Source organism: Panthera pardus, unplaced genomic scaffold (genome assembly GCF_024362965.1).
Source record: "Panthera pardus isolate Hobbes unplaced genomic scaffold, ASM2436296v1 HiC_scaffold_15, whole genome shotgun sequence".
Lineage (NCBI taxonomy): Eukaryota > Metazoa > Chordata > Mammalia > Carnivora > Felidae > Panthera > Panthera pardus.
This window is the reverse complement of record NW_026526710.1, coordinates 82,852,294-82,873,327: the sequence shown is the minus strand read 5'-3', so window position 1 is coordinate 82,873,327 and position 21,034 is coordinate 82,852,294. Positions and strand designations below refer to the sequence as shown.

At 38.1% G+C, this 21,034-nt stretch overlaps 1 protein-coding gene across 7 annotated transcripts in view; it reads left to right on the top strand.

Moving 5' to 3' along the window:
- NETO1 (neuropilin and tolloid like 1) overlaps positions 1-17,878 on the top strand; it is a 126,764-nt gene extending 108,886 nt beyond the window's left edge. Inside the window, exons 10-12 of one of the 7 annotated variants that reach the window (XR_008422317.1) lie at positions 605-679; positions 15,024-15,503; positions 15,939-17,878. Coding sequence is in view for 5 of the 7 variants with exons in the window: in XM_053902832.1 (XP_053758807.1) it covers positions 605-665 (61 nt within the window). In the remaining 2 variants the exon portion in view is untranslated. Of the gene's footprint in view, positions 1-604; positions 680-1,425; positions 2,869-7,806; positions 8,574-15,023; positions 15,504-15,938 lie in introns of those variants that run through there. The other 6 variants (XR_008422316.1, XM_053902832.1, XM_053902833.1 and 3 more) reach the window with 6 other exon arrangements.
- Positions 17,879-21,034: the final 3,156 nt, after the last annotated feature.

The following is a 21,034-nucleotide window of genomic DNA, read 5'->3' as shown; positions in this document are numbered from 1 at the left end:
ACCAAGATGGTTAACCCATCTTGTTGAATAATTTTAATTAAAAATAGCATATTTTGCAATATAATGTATTCTATTTTTTGTATGACAGTGAAATTACGGAAATCCTTTTTTTCTACAGATCACATAATACTTATGTTACAAATTGCATATAATAGTATGGTGTGCTAAACTACAAAATATTTCTATTTAAATGTAGAGAAAAATAGTAGCAACATTTAGTTCATGTTCCTTTTAACAGAAAGATACTATTATCTGTATCGAATTATTAGCCATAAAATTAGTAAAACTTTTGAGGAAAGAAAATTTAATTTAGAAAAAAAAATCGATTTTAAGTCCCCTAATCCAAATTATATATGTTTTATTTTGCATGTTTACTAGCATTGAGTTGGTTTTATGAATGTACATACTTTTTTAATTCATTAATGCATCTTAAAACCTAAAATATTTTTAGTTGATTTAGTATTTTTGCATGCTGATGGAAAAAAAAAAACCTATTTCCACAGTTTTAAGAATTTTTAGGAATGCTTTTAAGTAAGTATTTGTATGAATATTTATTTTTTGTGCAAATATTACTTTGTTGAATGAAATAGCCATAACATTCCAGGTTCTGCCTCATTGGGTCTCTAAGCAAACATGAATCTGAATACAACACAACTAGGGTCTAAAAAGAAAATTCAAGGTAAGCGAATGTCCTTGGTTCCTTCTCCCACCTTGTTGTATTCTGTTTTGTTTTGTTTTGTTTTGTTGCAGTTGTCTTGTTGATATTTTAAGGAATGTGCTCTTTATTCATAATTTCTTGAGGTACATGTTTCGTAATATTTCGTAATCAGAAATATAATGGGTTCAATGCTGATGGAATGATGATTTGCCGTAGACATATCTTTCAAAACAGTGTTCACCTGCTTACCATCAAGCATTGTACGACAGTGTTATTAAAATGATGTGAAATCAGGAAGTGAAATTTTACATGGTTTAAAGTTAAAATCCGAAACTTAGTCAACTCTCTTTAAAAAGAGCAGAAGAAATGCGAGTTTTTCATAATAAAAATACTTGAGGATTGGCTCAATATAACCGAAGTCAGTATATAAAGTTGGTAATTTCCTGATTGATTTCCTTTGGCAATATTCTACTCAGTCTCCTACGCTAAGTATTTGGTGGTACTTATGCGATTTGTGCACTCTTATTTTTGCATGAATACATAGCTTATCTCATCCAAATTAAATGTAGCATGTTACGTCAAAATCTATGAAGTCAAATTTTATGATATAAAATTTGAATGCTTGACAGTGTAAAATGTTCCATTAATACCAGTGGTCTACGTGTACATCTATTTTGTGATCAAATATCATAGCAGCTTTACTTTTAGCACTCGCTAATCTATATCTGTATTAGACTAATCTGTCTCCAATTAAATTTGCTTGACAGCTAAACTCTTCAAAACACTTCAAGCCTATCAACTATTCTTGAATTAGGTGAATGCACTTCCATGCTCTATATTACCTTGATAAATTGATGTATTTGTATGCATTTTTCATTGGGAGAAAATGTTTTAACTGTGTTTTATTTTCAGAGAAGAACTATTTATACAAAGATGGGGACTGTGAAAAGAAAATTCTATAGTGAATTGTGAAAAGTGGACATATTTCTAAATTCATTTCCACTGCCTTTATCCAATCTTAAGAATTGCAGACATTTGTTATTCCTTCAGCAAGACATCCCCGCTGCACAATGATATGTTCATTTCGTAATTTGGTTGCTGGCCACCAAGTGCTCCTTAGGTTTTAAACACATTTTGGGATTTACTGGAAACTTGAAGAAGAAATTAGTTCCTGATTAAGACCATCCCGATTTTTATTTTTACTGTTAGTTTCACTTTGTTTCCATGTTGTTTTATGTCCTCGTTATATGATTGTACGTTGTGTGATACGTGAAAAATACGATTGTGGATGAACTTTGTGTTACATGTACGTTGTTTTCATTAGATAGACTGCTTGAGAATAGTGCGCTCCTGAGGGATTTTGAACATGCTACAGTTAAGAAGTGAAAATATGGACCATGGACACACCAGCTAGAGGTTTTATGGACTATAACCATCTATTGTTGGATTATGATTAAACGCAGCCGAAAGTCTTGAGCAAAAATAACTACACTGCAATAAGAAACATCTCATTTTTTTGTTGTTGTTCTTTCCCAAATTCCCCCAACTTCCTTTTTGTTCTATATCGAAGGAAGACACTAAGTTTCAGAAATCGTTTTTGAAATCAGGTATTTTACCATTCGTACCCTTCAATAGAAATGTTTTTTGATGAAGCACTTAGCAATATGACTGAATTGGCAGTGTGAGAAACTATCCTGCATGTCAGTACTGAATATTTGAGTTGGAAAAATATCCTTTTTGTTAGACACATTGTAAAAAGCATGCATTCTTGAATACTGCTGTTACACTTCCATTTCTTTGTGTCATATGCTTGCTACTTGTAACTTTTGATATAAAGATATATAAAAATGTATAATAATTTCCTAACTTGAGTTAAGAAAAATGTTTTCTTCTATTAGAGTGATAAAAAAAAAAAACACCTGACTTAACATAAGTGCTCACTTTATATCAACTCTTTCTACCTGTTAGGCTATATAGGATGTCTTTTAGAATTGAGGCTTACTTCTCTAAAATTTGATCTCGAAAATTTTATGGAATATGTTCTTCTTTTAGAATAGGAAAATCTTTTTAAACGCTTTGAAATCACAGATCCTTCTATGCCCCCACATTACACCATTCTGAGTTGCTCTCATACTGAGACGCAAAATACTACCTGAAAGCTTACTAATCATGATGTGTTTAATATAAATAAAGTAAAACCATATGATATATTTACTTGCTGTTGAATTATATACACACTCTATAAACTTTGATTTAGTGAATGGGTACTTTTTAATATTGAATGTGTATTCTTAGAAAATAAACTTTAAAAATCAGAATTACTATCAATCTGCTTACCAACATCGCCCAAACTGCTGAATTCTATAGAATTCTGTCCTTTGAATAGTAAAGCAATCTAGTCCATCACAATTCAAACTTTGTGACCCAAGCAGGCTTTACAAACCCATAGATGACTTACTTGCATACATCCTTATTAGGAATTAAATTTTATATATGCTACAAAAACAATTAAATGGGAAAGAAAATAAAACTTCATGATAGAAACGTTAAAGAATTATCATAGCAATTCTGAATAATCGATATTGAAAAAAAGTCAATATACGTAGTCACTTCCATGCATCTGATAAACTGATGAATAGAAAAAAAATACCGGACATGATAAAGAAATGTTATTTTTATTGTTTTGCTACATATTTTATACATACTGCTTATGTCATAATGTAGCCTTTATTATTTAACTTGACTGATTTATTTAATCTCAGGCCAACTCTTATGCCCTTTAATTCAAATGTAATGCATCCACAGATTGCTAACCATGTTTATGTTACTTTTTCTTTTTTAGAAATCTTCATAGGCCCTTTACTATTTGGATGAATAATCTCAAAATTATAATATATATATATATATATTTATATATACATATATACATATATATAATGTATAAATATATATATATACACATATTTATTTATTTATCTCAAGACTTATTTCTAACAGAAAACAAAGGAAAATAAATTAAGTGACCCACTTGCCCTGTAGCTGTCCATAGGCAGCTCTTCCTAAATCTGCAGATGCTTCTGATCTGTTGGTTCACTGCTGAAAAGATCTTTGCACCAGAAATCTGCTAAAGGAGGTTAGCAACAATGAAAAGTCCAACCACACTAAGTCAATTGCTAAAGATGGATTTCTTATGTACATTTGAGGCACAGCAGCTCCAGGGGCAAAATACTTCTAATGAAGGATAGGTCTTTTCGGTGGTCATGCTAAAGATACTTAAAAATGGTTTTGACGAATCAGAAGAGAAGGTAGTGACGAAGCTAAGGCTAGGACCTGGAGGCATCCTGTTGGCCCTTGGAATAACCCTGGATGCTGGAGCTTGAGATCGTGGGGGTCCACCATACCTGGGAGGCCCTTGGAGGAGGCTTCTTAAAAGCCACTACTGAAATTTATCAGTATATTAAACACTTCCATTTACTGGCATGTCAGACCCTGTCACCTGAACATCAACCTTCCAATTTCAATCGGGAGACACGTTGTAGGTAAGGAATGAGATGTTTCAAGACTCTCAAGATGTTTCAAGATGTTTCAAATCCAGTTATTTTAATAAATAATTATATTTTTTGATAAAGTGAATTTAAAGATTACTTACACAAGTGCTTTATTAATTCCGTAAGATGTTCTCCAAAAGCATAATTACACACTATATTAGTTAATTTGAAAAGAGCCATTTTCCTTTTATTTCTTGTATTTTTGAATTAACTTTCAAACACCAGGAGACATATCCTGATTATATGCAACACCTGTGAAACCCTGCATTCATCCTCTTCCTTTTGTCCAAGTGCATTTCACCTGCCTAATTCGAGATGGGTGTGCCGATTGGGGAATACTGTTTGGGGGGGGGGGGCTGATTTTATATACGTGCAATTTCTAGGTATCATATTGCCAGGCAGACTTATGTAATGTTTGATTTTCTATCATTCACTTGCATTTGCTCGGACAATTGAAATGTGGCTATAAACAGAACTGTAGATCAATGTCACTGAACTTTTAAAGGAGAACAGTCCACATTGTGGAAATGCCAGCTTTTCTGTTTTGCATTATTTTTTTCCACCAAAAATATTTTAATGGGTCTGACTCCATAAACTGCCATTCTTGGTGTTTAATAAGGTTAGGTCTTTGACAAAAGCTGAATGAATATTCACGTAAACTGTTGCATTAATTTTTCTCTATTTTTCCCTTAGGAATTTGGGCTTTTCTCAAATTTGATAGCTTTTTAAAAAATCCCATGAATCGATTTTCCTCGACTTCAGAATACCATTATAAATGACAGAATCTGATACTGGTTCCTGTTACCTTAATTAAAGTAATGGTGAATAATTTATTGATGTTTTGGTGGTGAAATAAATGATAGCATTTTTATCTTATTATGAAGTTTGTCTATTTCAATGATGAAAATGAGTCCTGTCAGATTCCAGCTCTGGAGGGAGGTTAAATAAAGTCTTTAAAAGTCTCTAAATGTATACGACTTGGAAAGCGAGTTTCAGTTTCTTCCCACTCTGCTGAAACAAGTTCGTTTTGATATCCTGTCTACTTACGCATTCTTCTTCTCTTTGCTTGTTTCTCTCTGTCACGCTCATGGCACAGAGGGCCCAGTCGGCAAATTGTTAACTAGAGAAAGAACAGAAGAACCAGGATTTGAATTTATTATAAATCTCTTGTCCATTTAATTTCACATCCCCCTCTTAAAGGTTGAAAAAAAAGTAGCAAAATGGGGCACCTGGGTGGCTCAGCCCGTTAAGCGTCTGACTCTTGATTGCGGCTCAGGTCATGATTTCCAGGTTTTTGAGTTGGAGCCCCAGGTCGGGCCCTGTTCTGGCAGCTCCAAGCTTGTTTGGGATTCTCTCTCCCTCTCTCTGCCCCTCCCCACTCGTGCTGTCTCTGTCTCTCTCAAAATAAATAAATAAATAAATAAATAAATAAAATTAGGAAAGAAAATAAGAGCAACATAAAATATACATTGTAAAAGTAGCCAGAGATGTGTTTTTATAATTTTATTCCAGAAATCTTATCGCTTTTGTTAACGTAGATGTATCCTGATTTGTTTTATTAATGAGTTGTTTAAATTGTACTACAAGTTTCTTTAACCGAATAATAACATTCAAGTAAATCTAAGTGTCCTAGAAATACCAAACATAGGTGACCAATGTCAGACATTCACTATATCTCATCATTTTTTATTGTTGCCTCCAGTTCTGTACTTCTTTGTCCATTATTAAAGAAGTAAATGCCCTCTTCATATGTCTTTAATTCCTCAAAGGTAGGAAATTAAACTCTACCTGCTTCTCACTTAGGTCAGTTACCAGGGTCTAGGGTTGGTTTCTAGAAAATGTTTTATTCCCGCACCAGTATGATTGTACAGTTTACACGGGTTTACATTCATAGTAATTGTGCAGTCAATGTATTCTCATTTGTCCCCAACTCCTAACACATCTCCAAACTCTGAGGCATGCCATTTTATATTGGTCCATTCTTTGAAAAGTGATTTTTTTGCTCTGCTCCTAATAGTCACAGGTAGAGACACAAAATATAACAGTGAGCAGAAAACACAATGTATAAATTACTTAAAAGGAAGTATTTCTTTTGTATCACACTATAAAATGCGTACTCTTTAATCACTTTCTCATGAGTTAAGTTTAACATCAACATAGCCAGGGGCGCCTGGGTGGCTCAGTCGGTTAAGTGTCTAAGTCTTGATTTCAGCTCAGGTCATGATCTCACAGTTTGTGAGATGGAGCCCTGTGTTGGGCTCTGTGCTGTCAGAATCTGTTTGGAATTTCCTCTCTCTTCCTCTCTCTGCCCCTTCCCCACTCACACCCTTTCTCTCTCTCTCAAAGTAAATAAAAACCATTAAAAAAAATTAACATCAACATAGCCAGCCTCTTTTGAACTTGTACAGTCTATATACTGGGATTTTTCTTAAATGCTTTGGGAATGAAAAAAAAAAAAAAAGGCCGAAATCTATTGGGGAACATAATTATGGAGCTTCATAGAAGGAAGGGTATTTAGAAGAGCTAGATCAAAACAACAAAATGCAAAATTATTTGCCAAGTTTTTCACCTTAAAAAGCTAATTAGTAACCTTCTTCATGATCTTGAATGGAAGATTACATATATTCAATTGTCAAGAGAATGTAATAAAGACGATGCTTTATGATAAAGAAGTTAGTAGCACATGAGATACACATATCTTCTCAAGGGGATCAAGAGAGGCTTAATGGATGGTTGTCTTTCTAAGCAGTTATTCAAGGTTGGAGACCATCAAATAGTGGGGCAGGGAGAGATTTGTGCCTAGAGAAGTTTGAGCAGGGAGTAGTCTTGGGAGGCCAGGTATTCATTTGAGTTAGCTGGAGCGTAGGAGTAGACTAAAGGAGAAACAGTAAATATAGTTGGAAGAGTAGTTTGGCATTTGCATCATGATTTCTGAGCACGTGTAGTTTCATCTAAAGGAGTTCATGTTTTTCCCAAGGAGAATGTTTTAATGTTTCATAGCGTGATATGGTTTATGAACTATACTTTAAGTCGAATCCTCTGACAGCAGTGTGCTTGTCCAGCTGAAGGAGACTGGAATAAGTAAAGGGAATCAAGAACAATACAAAAACAAAACACTAAGAAAGAATAAACTGTTGGTAGATATCCAGAAATATCTGTCTTGCTTTTCTATTTCCTGCCATACTTTTTTAAGTTTCAAGATTGTGATTGGCTAACTAACCAACACACTGAGTGCTATATGCTAAACACCCTTCCGAGCATTTGACAGTTAAGCATTCTGTCGGTCATCTTAGCAGTTCCAACACTAATAATAGCAATGCTCGTTGTTATGGCTGTTACTCCACTGTATATAGGAGGACATTGAACACAGTTTTAGTAACTTTTCCAAGACCTCACCAAAGGGAGTGATAAATCCGACTCTGACCCAGAGCTGATTAATGCTGGAATCAGCCAGCAATCCTCACCCATGTGCCTATGGCCCTCGAAGAGTCAACATACATTTTGCCAAAAGTAGTTAATTCATATTCATAGTAACCCCATCGTGTTGGCTTTCCTTCACTGTAAACATTTATATTATAGCAACTTCTCTCTGCCCTGTAGCATTTAAGGATCAAATGACAATGCATCGGATGATATTTTGTGTATCCTTACGTACGTTATCAAAGTCGTGTGTAAACTTCATCTACAACCGACACAGAACAAATGCATCGTCTGTCAAGAGCAGTAATGGAGATGATCTCCAGCCCTTCCCGTGTTCACAGTGAGATGATTGACTTCCAGAACCCACTGACTGTTATTCAAGGGAATGACATTTTCTCGGATGCTTATTCTATCGTATCATCTCATTGAACTCCAGAGCTACTAAATGACCCTGAAAGCCCTAGTCATCAAATATACGCAGAAATACCAACACTTGGAAGAAAATCCTGTTTTCAATGCCAGCCAATTTCTGGATATGAATCTGCATGATATAAACAGTGGATAAGCAAGCATGCAGACAGCTATATTGAAAATTACAGTCTCCTAACCACAATTATGATGTAAAATGTGATATAATGCGCTAAAAGTCATGTATCCCTTTTCAACAGGGAAAACTCAAATTTTAGGTTCATTTCATCCTACTTATGTGCTCCTAAAAAAGCTGTCTGAACCCTCCGAGCTCTGGGGCCTTTATCTGTGAAAGAGAGGGCCTATACCCCATGAAAACAGTTGCTGAGACACTTGGAATCAGTTGCGTCCATGAACGAACAACACGAACCCCGTTTTACTAACGTGGGGGCTGTCTGTCCATTTGTGCGTTACCAGTCTGTTCTCCAGAGTGGGAAAAATGTCTCCGATATGTGACACCTTTATAAATCCACGAAGCAGCCACTCCGTGTTTGTGATTCCCAAGGGTTTAGTCAGCTCAGGAAAAGACCTCAGCTTTCAAGGCAGCAGTCAACTGACATCAGTGAATGAGGGATCACGAATGATGGGACCAAATGGAAGGAATGTCGCGGTTGGTTGGGCATAATGAGGATGATCATGGAAGAGACACCAACACAGATATGGTATAAATAATATGTTGGGGAACCTGGGGGGCTCAGTCCCTTAAGTGTCTGACTCTCGATTTCAGCTCAGGTCAGGGTCTCACAGTTTCAGGCTTCATGAGTTTGAGGCTCAAGTTGGGCTCTGTGCTGACAGTGGAGAACCTACTTGGGATTTTCTCTCTCTCTCTCTCTCTCTCTCTCGCCCTCTCTCTCTCTCTGCCCCTCCGCCACTCAGACACATGCTCTCTCTCTCTCCCTCCCTCTCTCTCTCTCAAAATAAATATACTTAAAAGCATGTAATTGAGAATTGCTAATTTTTAGAATATAAGTGTTTGAAGACAAGCCTCAGGACTGACCAATTTGGGTATCCTTCAAAATAACTGTTAAGGGCATAGTCAATGTGGGTCTGTTAAATGAGCAAATGAGTAGAAAAATTACACTTAAAAATAAATAAATTTTTTATTTGTCACAGATAAATGTCCTGACCTGACTCCTGGCTTGTATTTATTAGCCCTTCCTTCTAGAAGTTACAGAACTAAGCCAGTTTCTAAAGTAAGTCTAAAGAGGGGCACCTGGGTGGCTCAGTCGATTGTCTGACTTCAGCTCAGGTCATGATCTCCCGGTTTATGAGTTTGAGCCCGGCGTTAGGCTCTGTGCGGACAGCTCGGAGCCCGGAGCCTGCTTCGGATTCTGTGTCTCCTGTCTCTGCCCCTCCCCCACTCGTGCTCAGTCTCTGTCTCAAGAATATTTTTTTTTTTAAAGTTAAGAATAAATAAAAACAAAAGTAAGCCTAAAGAAGTAACGTTTAGTAACCATTGTTACAGGCACACTAGCTAAAAAGAACAAACAAAAAAGCTAATTTGAGGTTCTGCTTTCTAAGCAAACACACACACAATACGAATAAAAAAAATGGGAAGTTTTGAAGAACCAAAACTTAGACTCACATTTAAGTAGAATTGCTTTGAAGTACGTATCTAGCCAGTATACTTAGGATCCGTGGATCATTCATGATTTTTAACTTCTCACATCTGCTCACTTTATGAATGAAAGTGTCCTTTAAAAAATATCACTCTTTAAAACACAAGTTTTCCAGGTAGATCATCATCGTTAAGATGGATCTTAGGAACACACTTTCGTATAATACACCCACCCCACTTTCTGAAAGGACAGTCTTTATGTGTTAAAAAAAGAGGGGCGCCTGGGTGGCTCAGTCGGTTGGGCGGCCGACTTCGGCTCAGGTCATGATCTTGCGGTCCGTGAGTTCTAGCCCCGCGTCGGGCTCTGTGCTGACAGCTCAGAGCCTGGAGCCTGCTTCACATTCTGTGTCTCCCTCTCTCTGACCCTCCCCTGTTCATGCTCTGTCTCTCCCTGTCTCAAAAATAAATAAACGTTAAAAAAAAAGTTAAAAAAAAAAGAGTAAGTCATTACCTGGTGATCCCAACTATTTTGCAAAATGTTAATGCACTTGGGGCCAAACACTCTCCGTTCACTTTCGATAGCCAAGCTTTCCCCCCGTTTATATTGAGACGTTTATGAATTACGTAGGTATTTTCTGACCAGACCTTTACCCTTCAGTTGCTTGTAAATGGGCATCATTTGTTTAAGGACGGTGCCTGTTGGTGAGATCTGCTATCTCACCTCCAGTTTGACTGCTCTGAATTACCAGGCCTGGGACGCTGCACACTGGTCGTTTCTTTGCCAGCTGGTCCCCGCTCAGGTCTCCTAACAGAAGGTAGAGGAGGAAGATGGAAAAGCAGCTAGAGACCTCAAGGACTTGAGTCTGAAGGCTGCTCAGGCTTCATATAGCTTATGAACTCGGCGCTACCTCCTAATTCCCTGTCTGTTTTCTCGACCTTTCAAGCTGTGCAACAGATTCCTTTTATCACACTCCCTCTTGATGTAGCCGGTCTGTTTTCTGTTTTCCTGGCTGGAGGATTCTGATGGGTTTTAACTGGCATGTTGGTCCTTGTTAAGAGCATTTGAAGATTCTGCCCGGAGATTCTTGTGCTTAGCTTTTGAGATCTTGTCTAGTTACATTTCACACACTGGCTAAATTATTTCTGAAATATTAGTTTTATAGCATGAGCTCTTAAAAAATTTATATGACGATCATGCCTATGTTTATAATGAACAGGTGTTCCTTTTCATGGGGTGGGTAGTCCTCAATTCCTGTTGAGATGGCGGGGGGGGGGGACATTTGTAGTGACAAGACCTTGACATGAAAACATTATGGATCCTCTTTTGAATTTATATTCCAGACCTAGCCAGCTCCGGGCAACTTCTTAATTCGTTTATGCGCACCATAATCAATTCTTGTGTATCCTTACATTTTACTTTCTTCTTCAGGAATAGAGTGGGTTTTTTGTTTGTTTGTTTGTTTTGTTTGTTTGCTGTTTGTTTTTGTTTTGTTTTTGTTTTTGTTTTCCAAATGCTTGGGCAGTTTTGGCCTACTGACACCTTCAAGAGAGCCTAGAGACCCTGTTCTGGTGTATTAGAAGTTTCAGGGCATTTCCGAGGAGGGCTAATAATTGAAATTCTAACGAATCAGCCACAGAACTTGCAAAGTGAAAATTTTATAACTTCGGTTTTTCACAGGGAGTGCCTTTGAATCTAATCACCTGGCGGTAAGAATTCTAATCTGAGTCAACCACCCTCAGACTTTCATCTCAAGGGAACAGGGAGACAACTAAATGTGGCTGATAGGTGAACGGAGTAATTTTGACTCAGTCTGTGGTCTATTTAATTGCAATTTTCTGCAGTTCGTGAATATACAGGAGAAAAGATCCATTTTTCTGGCTTAATCATATGAAACCATAGCTTGTTATGATAAACTAATTTCGTGCAGAAAATATTCTTGACGCCATTTAAATTTGGATTTTTACCAGAACACTCACATGTATTTATCTCAGTGGAGTGACAACCAGCAAAACAGTAGCTGTGCATTAAAGTATTAAAAAAGTCACCATTGGCAAATATTCAGCTTACACGGAACACTGTCCTAAGTATCTTACAGGTATTTACACAGTTAATTCTCATAACAACCTTACAAGCTAGATATTATTAGCTTTATTGTACAGATGAGAAAATGAGGTCCAAAGAAGTTAAATATCATTGCCAAGATCATGTAACTAATACATCATGAGGCCCGGATTTAAACTTTGGAAGTCTGGATACAAAATCCGTGGTCTTTTTTTGTTTTTTAAATGATTTGTTGTTTATTTATTTTTAGAGAGAGAGAAAACAAACAGGGGAGGGGCCGAGAGAGAGAGAGAGAGAGAGAGAGTATCCCAAGCAGTCTCTGAGTTGTCAGCTCAGAGCCCGATGTGGGGCTTGAACTCACAAACTCTTAACTGCATGACCTGAGCTGAAACCAAGAATCAGACGCCTAACTGAGTGAACCATCCAGGCGCCCCTAGAATCCATAGTCTTGACTGTTCATCAAATTAGTTCTCAGTGATTTCCCACTTATTATTTTTAATAAATGGGAAGAAAGATATTAGTCACTGATTTCATTCCACTCTTTCTAACCTAGTGAGCACAGAAACAGGAGAGAGAAGGAATAAATGACAGAGATAACAGAATCAATTCTGCTTGAAAGCATTCTTTAGGAATTCCTGGGGAGATACTGGAGACCTGTCGTGGAGAATCTCTACGTACAAAACCATTTTAGCGTGATGCACCTGGTCTGTCGAGGTTGCTTTTAGTAAATAAATTTAGAGTTTATGGATTTATAGCACGAGGCCTGCTAAAACTGTTAGAGACAGCACGTGACTATCTCAGTAGTAAATGACAATGTCTCGTAACTAAAATATCTCACTTTGTACAAGCGATGGCTTACGTGCAACACTTCGAGAGCTCCTGTGTGTGTAAATGGTATTGAGGTTCTCCCGCCGCAGCTATAAAGGACCCGGTGAGTTGGGTTTGTATACCCAGCTTCCACATACGTCACCTTCAGTGCAAAATTACCTCTATTCTTTGAATTATGGGTAAATTTTGATTCTGTGGGAGGTATGTGATTCTTGGAAGTCTGACTTGGAAGTCTGACTTGTTTGCTTTATCGCGGACTTTCCTCCAGTTGAAGTCTTGTGGAATTCAGAGTTCATTGCTGAAGCTGTATGCTTGTTTGGCTTGACTTGGTGGTTGTCATGAGTCCTGTTCATGTGTTCAACAAACACACAAGGAGGAACAGCAGTTGCTGTTCAATATTCAATATTGAACATTGAATATTCAATATCCAATAATGAACCATATTCAATATTCAATGTTCAAATATTCAATAAATATTTATTGTATCCATACTAGGTTCATGGAGCTGTTTGAGTCACCAGACAAAAGATATTCACTCTTTTATGTCATGTAATCTAGGCGAAGGAAACAAAATAAAGAACAAAGAAAAGCAATAACAATAAAAATCCTGTGGCCTGTTGTGCATGTACCTTGAAAGAAAAATAAGGCATATTAGGGGCTAAGTGTCGAGATACAGGTTTGGCATTTCATGCAGAAGAGACATGACCAGGCTCTCTGGGAATGTGACGTTTGGCCAAAATCTTAATGGAGTAAAACGGACGCGTCAGTATCTGAGGGAAGAGATTTTCGGGCAGAAGGAGTGTACTGGGTATGGTTGAGAAGGTGCTGTGGTGGGAAAAGAGGGGGAGAGAGAAGGCAGGAGCCATCAAGGGTGGAGTGGCCAGGATTGAGATCAGTTAGGGGTGATGAAGATTTTGTTCTGACTGAAATGGGAAGCCACTGGAGGGTTGTGTCAGGGTCACAACATGGCTGCTTTCCCTGCTCTGTTCTGTCTGCTGGGTTGAGGAAAGCCTGTAAAGGAGCAAGGGGGAGGTCACTGAGAACAGGAGGACATAGTGCAGGTGACACATGAAACAGGTGTGGCATATCTGTCAGGGTGCAGAGTCAGGAAAACCAAAGCCACTCTCCATATCCCGGGAATTAAAATGCATCTAGGAATTTGGGGCGCCTGGGTGGCGCAGTCGGTTAAGCGTCCGACTTCAGCCAGGTCACGATCTCACGGTCCGTGAGTTCGAGCCCCGCGTCAGGCTCTGGGCTGATGGCTCAGAGCCTGGAGCCTGTTTCCGATTCTGTGTCTCCCTCTCTCTCTGTCCCTCCCCTGTTCATGCTCTGTCTCTCTCTGTCCCAAAAATAAATAAACGTTGAAAAAAAAAAAATTAAAAAAAAAATGCATCTAGGAATTAAGGGCTTATATAAGCTTTGGAAAACCCAAGGAGCAAAGGTCAGAGAAGCTTCCCCAAAGGTCTTTAGCCTGATGATGCCTAGAAGATCCTGAAATTCTCAAGATTCTCTGGAAAACGCCACGAAATTATGTGAGTCTACAGATAGTTCTGAAGAACATGCCTGCACATATGTGGGTATCATACATGCCCATGAGTCTGGCTGTGCGTGCCTTTGGAGAATAATGGCCTCCTCATCTTTTCCGTCAGTAGAATCTCTCATGAGTGCTCATCAGTGACAAATCCTATCATTAATTTGTACTTTCTAGAATTCCTTGACCTGGGATTATTACCTGCTTATAGTATTGCTTTCAAAGTCGTTTTCTTTTTGTATGTCATTATTCCTCAATGCCTTGGTAGAGAGGAGAGGTAAATACTGTATGGTGACACTCTGTCCTCTGGACCTAGTTCACCCCAATGAATTTCATTATGAAATAGTTAACTTGCTGATTTTTATATCATTCTTTCCTACCCGTGTATCAGCTTTTTGAGGAAAGTAGAGATCCTTTTCATTTTTGTATCCCCGGAGGATAGCACCTTCCTGGAATATCCTGGATGGGCAATCAATACTTTTTGTTCGAATGAAAAACTTTTCCATGATAAAAGGAATCATCATAGGACAAATTGAATGCTAACACCTGAGAGAATCGATACGGACAAGTAGAGACGTGTGTAGTAAAGAGATATACACCATTCAAGAGAAATTATCCATACAAAATTACAATTCAAATTTGAGTGAATTTGTGAAGGAAGTATAGGAAATAAAGAAATGTGAAGAGCAGGAAAATATATAAGAAGCAAGATTTTTTTTTTTTTTAAATAAAGTATACAGGGCATAGCTAGGCTTAAAACAACTCCGGATTATTTTGAGTATACCATTTCATTTTTTCTGCTTTTTTTATTATTATTAATTATTATTGTTATTATTTTCATCAGGGAATCTTTCAACTATTCATGACTGACTTGGGAAGAAAAGATTAGAGATTTATATTCTCAAGGCTTGCCAAGTATAATTGAATTGATATGCTTGTATTTTTTTCAGATGCCATTACACTTTTGGTGCAATACTTTGTAAATAGACAGCTCAATCTTCTTGTCAAGTTCTGAAAGGACATATCTAAGGACTATCCAAGAAAACATTTTGGAGATTGTGCTTACTAAAAAAAAAAAAAAAAATGCAATCCCAGCAAAATCCCTTTAGAGCCGGACTTGATCCTGTTGTTTTCCATGGAGCACTCTCAATTTACCTGATGGTCCCGGGCAGGTTAGAACACGGCAGAAGCTGGAGCTCAGTCACAGCAAAGGCAAGCGAAACCACACATCTGTTAGGAGAGTCTGGTTTTCAACAACAGACACTTAGCTTTCTCATGTTTTAGAGTAAGCATTCATCATGAAAATGGCAAGTTGCTACGAGTAAGATAAGGTTAACTATAAAGAAGATTCTTGGACACACATTGTTTTGTTTAACTGTATCCTGACTGTCATTCTGAAGGAAGATGTTATTACATTCTTCGTTTTACAGGTAAGTAACCTGAATCTTAAAGGAAGTCAACCGATTTACCCGGTTCGCAGAGCCAGTAGATGGAGGGACTCACAGACCCTAACCTAGGCTTCCTACTGAATACTCATTTTCTCTCAAAGTACTGACTTTATATACTGAGCCCCAGAGATGTGCTAATGCTTGATACACATTTTCCAGTTCAACCCTCAGAACCACATTATAGGGGTGGGGGAGGGTTGGTTGGTAAACAGCCCGTGCTTTTTCTGAGGGGAATCGATGCTCGGTGACTCTCAGTGACCAATGCCAAAGAAAGAATTTAAAACCATTTGGAGGGCAAAAGCAAAGCAAAACAAAACAAAATCAAAACAAAAAACCAATAATATGTATACAACCTCATCTCTAGGAAAGCTGTTTTTCCCCAGCATCAGAAGTTATTTATTTGGTTTCTCTTCATAGGAATGATGTTGGGTTGTCTGTTCTTAAAGAAGCACCACCAATCTTCTCTACTAGGACTGGAAACTAGGTCTCCAAGTCTCGCTTCCTTCTCTGGCTCTGGGTTAGAGTTTGTCAGTGACAGACACTCACAAGGGATTTAAGGGGAAGACGGAGTGGAAGCCATTCTTCTCAGGAGGTCTTGGGGGGCAGACGCAGCGGCTTCTTGGCCACACCCACGAACTCCCAGTTCTCCATCGTGGTGACCAGACACGGAAGCTTCTACGTGTCTGTGAGCTCTGGCTTCCGTCCAGTCCCCGTGCTGCGGTCAACGGTCCTCAGGGACTGCTTCTCCAGTCCTTCAGCTACTGCCTTCCAGACTTTTACTAGCCATCTCCACTCACATCTGTGGGATCCCCAACTCCCATCTTAAATTCCTCATTCTTAAAATGCTCTAGAAATTCTATTTCCCTGACTGAACCCAGACTAACACAGGTGGAAGGTTGGTACTGGGGCCTAATCCCAAGTGCGTGATCATCAGTAAAGGTGCAGTGTTTCTCTTCTGAAAGAAACAAAGAATGGCCGCTCAGTGGAACACACTGGAAATTTTGGAAATAATGTATACTGCAGCAAGTTCACTTAATTCTACCCAGTCGACTGTGAAGGGGAGGGAATGATAGAAGGCATCAGAGAAATAATTAACATGTGCAAAGAAGCCTGTGGAAATGATAAGGTGAATGTTTACCTAATTCTTTTACCAGTCAAGTATAGTGCCCTTGGGAGGAGAGGAACGACATGTATTGGCTTTGATATAAGTGGGTTGCACACGCATGTGCAAAAGGATTTTGACATCATAAGAGCAAAAATAGGAACCGTGTTCTCAGTATCGAGAAATGAGACGAAGGATATAATGTGTTGATAAGGATATTGGTAGATTATATATTGACTATATTTTAAAAAGCCTGTACTCTAGAAAATGTGCTTTACTTTTTACTGTTAACATGGCCACCATTTGTTGTGTCTATACAAGGTTTGAGCCCATTGAGTTTATAAGAAATTACGTATTTTTTTGTGTGTGATAGGTAATGTAGTACAAGCATATGAAAATAACATGTTCAGGTAAGCAAATGATTTAACAGCCTGGATTGTTAAGTCGTGGATCATAAAGATAAGGTCTTAGTGCACCCCAAGGAGCAGCATATTAAAACTATATACGATGGAAAAAAACCAGTTTCTTGCGTGCAGGGTATACGAAACTCAAACATAAAATGATGGTACTGTCACTGATGCTGTCATAAAGATTAATGCAGAGGAAACCTTTTTGAAAACGAAATATGCTATTAAATGTTCATTATGAGATTCGGCCCCATCTATCAGTATCCACTAAATAAAGATTAACAGCCTTCTCTCTACTACAGATGTTACTTATTCTGTCTTGGTCTCAGATAAAAGAATCTTTATCCATAACACTGCTGCAAATTTCTCATTGAAAGGAATCAAGACAATACACAAATACATTATGTGACTCTTAACAATCTGATCGAAATAGTTACAGACAATATTTTGTTTGACACAAGTGAATACTAATTTGTGAATTCAAAATATGACTGATTTAGTATAATATCTTCAAAAGAGCAAGAAGAAAAACTAGGTCTGTAATATGGTAAATGTGTAGTGAGCCTTTCGCACAGTGTCGCAAAGAACGTATCTGGAGCCGATTCCCAGTTAAGAATGTCACTTGCGGTGACAGCAAAGGTGCCTGGTTTCAGTGTCTTTCACCTGAAATGTTCAGTCTCTTGCAATTGTCGTGAGTGGTGATGAATTGCACAAACGTCCAAGAGGAACCTTACCTGGTGGTGTTTGCCTTCACATATGTTCAACGTCATGCCAACTTTTAATGTAGAAACCTAACAAATAAAAAGAATTGTCTCAGAAAATAAAATTGTTATTGTGTTTTTATGAGACTTCTGTCCTGGCTACTGGATTTTATAGCTTCTACAATATCCACTTTCCCTTGTTGCGTGACCTTCATTTTGGCTGAAACACCATCCATTACTGGTCTGCAGTCAATTCTCAGTACCTGTACCCCTATATTCCTGTTGGGGGTGCTCATCACCCGTGTTCCTCAACACAACCACCCCCCCCAACTGAGGTAAACATTACTCCAAGCATTACTCAACAAGTAGTGTAGGAAACAGTTATCCCTCTAGATGGAAAATTCCATGGAGAGCAAGAGCTATGTTTTGTTTAATTACCTCCCCATATACAGTATCCAATATAGCTCCAGGAATATAGTAGGCTATCAATGTACATTTGGTGAACGAATATATATAAATGATGTGGATAAAATATTTTTGAATAATAATTGATGTTTAGTTTCCTTTCCCTCCCTTCCTTCCTTCTCTCCTTCCTTCCCTCCCTCTTTCCCTCCTTCCTTCCTTCACTCCCTCTTTCCCTCCTTCCTTCCTTCCCTCCTTCCTTCCCTCCTTCCTTCCTTCCTGTTTTCTTGCTTTCTTCTTCATATCAAGGGCCTTGTAGCTTCCAGCATCAGGACATTTTTTCTTTTAAAATAGTCATCTTGGCAGGAGTGAGATGTGACCCATGAACTCAATGGCTCATACAAACAAACATTTCTTTCTTGCACTCCTTACACGTCAGAGGCGGCGGGTTGGGGCCTTCAGCTCCCCTTCCCATGTTTCTCATTCTGAAGCCTGTCTGGAGGAGATGCTTTTGTTGAGGATATGTGGTTCCTATTGGGAAGAAAAAAACCAAGAGAATTGGAAGAAATTCAAATGACATTTTTGATGCTTCTGCTTGGTCTTGATTCATGCCACATTTGCTCACCTTCCACTGGCCCACCCTGTAACGTGGCCAGACCCAGAATCAGTGGGGAGGGACATAAAATATCTTACAAAGAAAGGGGAAGCAAATCTTTGGAAACAACAATACAATCCACCTTACCTGTCTATAAAATTGCTCCTGTAAAGTAAGTATGTTTCGGAAAGTAGCCCCCATTTTAAGTGTCACTTCCAAGGACCAGGATTTGTTATTCAAAATGCTTAGTTAAAATCGCATAAATTAGAAAGTCCTTTGGCAACAAACACTGAATTCGAGGTGTACAATTTAACTATCTGTGACCTTTGTAAGTTTCACGGTCGCCAGCCATCTCTGAATCTTCGCGTCAGGGTAGGTAAAAAACTGAACTAAAATATCTATCTTATAAAGTTTTCATGCACATTATATAATAACATGTAAAAAAAAAGTCCAAGGGCAGCTCCAGATTTAGAGCAGCACCTCACCCCTCTTCTCCTTTCTCTAAAATGTCCTTTTGCTGGAAGAAACACTTAGTTTCACTGCTTTGCCCCGTACCTGTTGGCTTCCTGAAATCTGCTTTCTCTTGGCATCTTTCACAAGAACACACCTAAGCTACGTGACATCAACTGGCTTAGATATTGACAGCTGGGGATGTGTTCTCCACCTCCAGGGCTCAGGGTTCAGCTGGTGTCTGTATCCAACCTCAGGCAATATATTATCCCAACATACAGTATTTGGTATAAATAAAGGAAGGAGTTTTGTTTTTCCTTTTTAACTCTAGAGATCTGCTAGGTCACTGTCATTCCTGCCGTCTCTTGCTGTACCCTTCAGAAGCAAGGCATTGAGAGACTTATGTAAGAATATAGTTTCTGGCAGCAGGAAACTCAACTTTTCAATTTTATTCTTGAAGAAGAATCTCTCTTCTCTCCCGCCCACATGCTTTTAAAACATCTCAGAATAAAGTTACTGTTTGTGCTGTCTTCCAACTCGAATAATCTGACAGATTGCTTCTGAAAGAAATCTTAAGTTAAATCAAAATACGAAACTTTAATTAACAAATATAAGCAATGCTGTACATATGGATTTTGCCTAAAATCATGACAATTTCCTCTGTTTGTCAGGCCCTTGGTCAAAGTCAAGAGTGTTTGTTAGTGTGACTTTGGACTGGCAACAACAAACAATAAATATTTACGGAGCTATGTAAAGTGTTACGATGTACATGTATAATTACATATGTATATTTTCTACATATATAACAGTTTAGCAATAAAGTTATTTAATGGTGCTCACGGGAAACTGTCTCATTTTTGTATTTCAGAGAATATTTGTCCACTCAATCAGTCATGCCTTCATACATTAAATCGGCTTTTATAAAGTACGAGCTCTGTACTAGACTCTTCTGCTGAGACCTAGAAATGTAGGTATAATCATTCATAGTCTCATGAGGAAGACACGGAAATAGATGATTACAGCACCATAGATTCAAGCTACATAGATATATAAGTGTACTTATATTTATATTGCATAATATAGTAAATATTCTCATATTATATACTCATACACACATATACATACACCTACATATATATATATATATATACACACTCATAAATTGAGTATTGTGAAAGCAGTAATTCCCCGAGAAAATGAAAAATGTATGTTTCTATATGCCTGAAGTTGGCCTTTTTTTCTTTTTTTTTAAATACACATTGCCTTCTTGTGACATCGTAATGACAAACTTCCATGGCAGAGGTAAGATTCAAATCCAGTTTGCCTGGCCACGAACCCTGTGTCCCTTAAGTGGCTCGTAAGCAGGCAGTCAAAGGAAACCATTAGAGGCTGTCAAGGCCTTTCCAAGGAGAAGGGCTGCTGTCACTGGTTGTAAATGGGGAGCAGTTTGTCCCAGGAGGTGAGATGAGACAGTAAGTCGAGACCAGGTTGTCCGCTGTTCATCATGACGGTCTTGCTCAGGTTATCTTCTTGCAAATTAATATATTCACTAGCTGTTCGCTCTTGCAACTCAAACTTTGCTGAGCACCATGCCACATCTGGAGAGACAATGATGAACAAAAGATCTCTGACTTTGAGAAGCTCAACATCCCTAGCAGAGAAGAAAGGCATCGAGTATTCACCCAAACCATTGCAAGACGATGGGGAGAATGAGATCAGATTCTTGGAAGGCTGATGTGAGAGAAAACACCTGTTAAGTTTAATTAGTCTGAACCAGTTGAATCTCAGTGAATACGGAAATCTCTGAATATGGAAATTATCGAAATTTCTGTCACTTGCCAGGCAGAGTTGTCCAG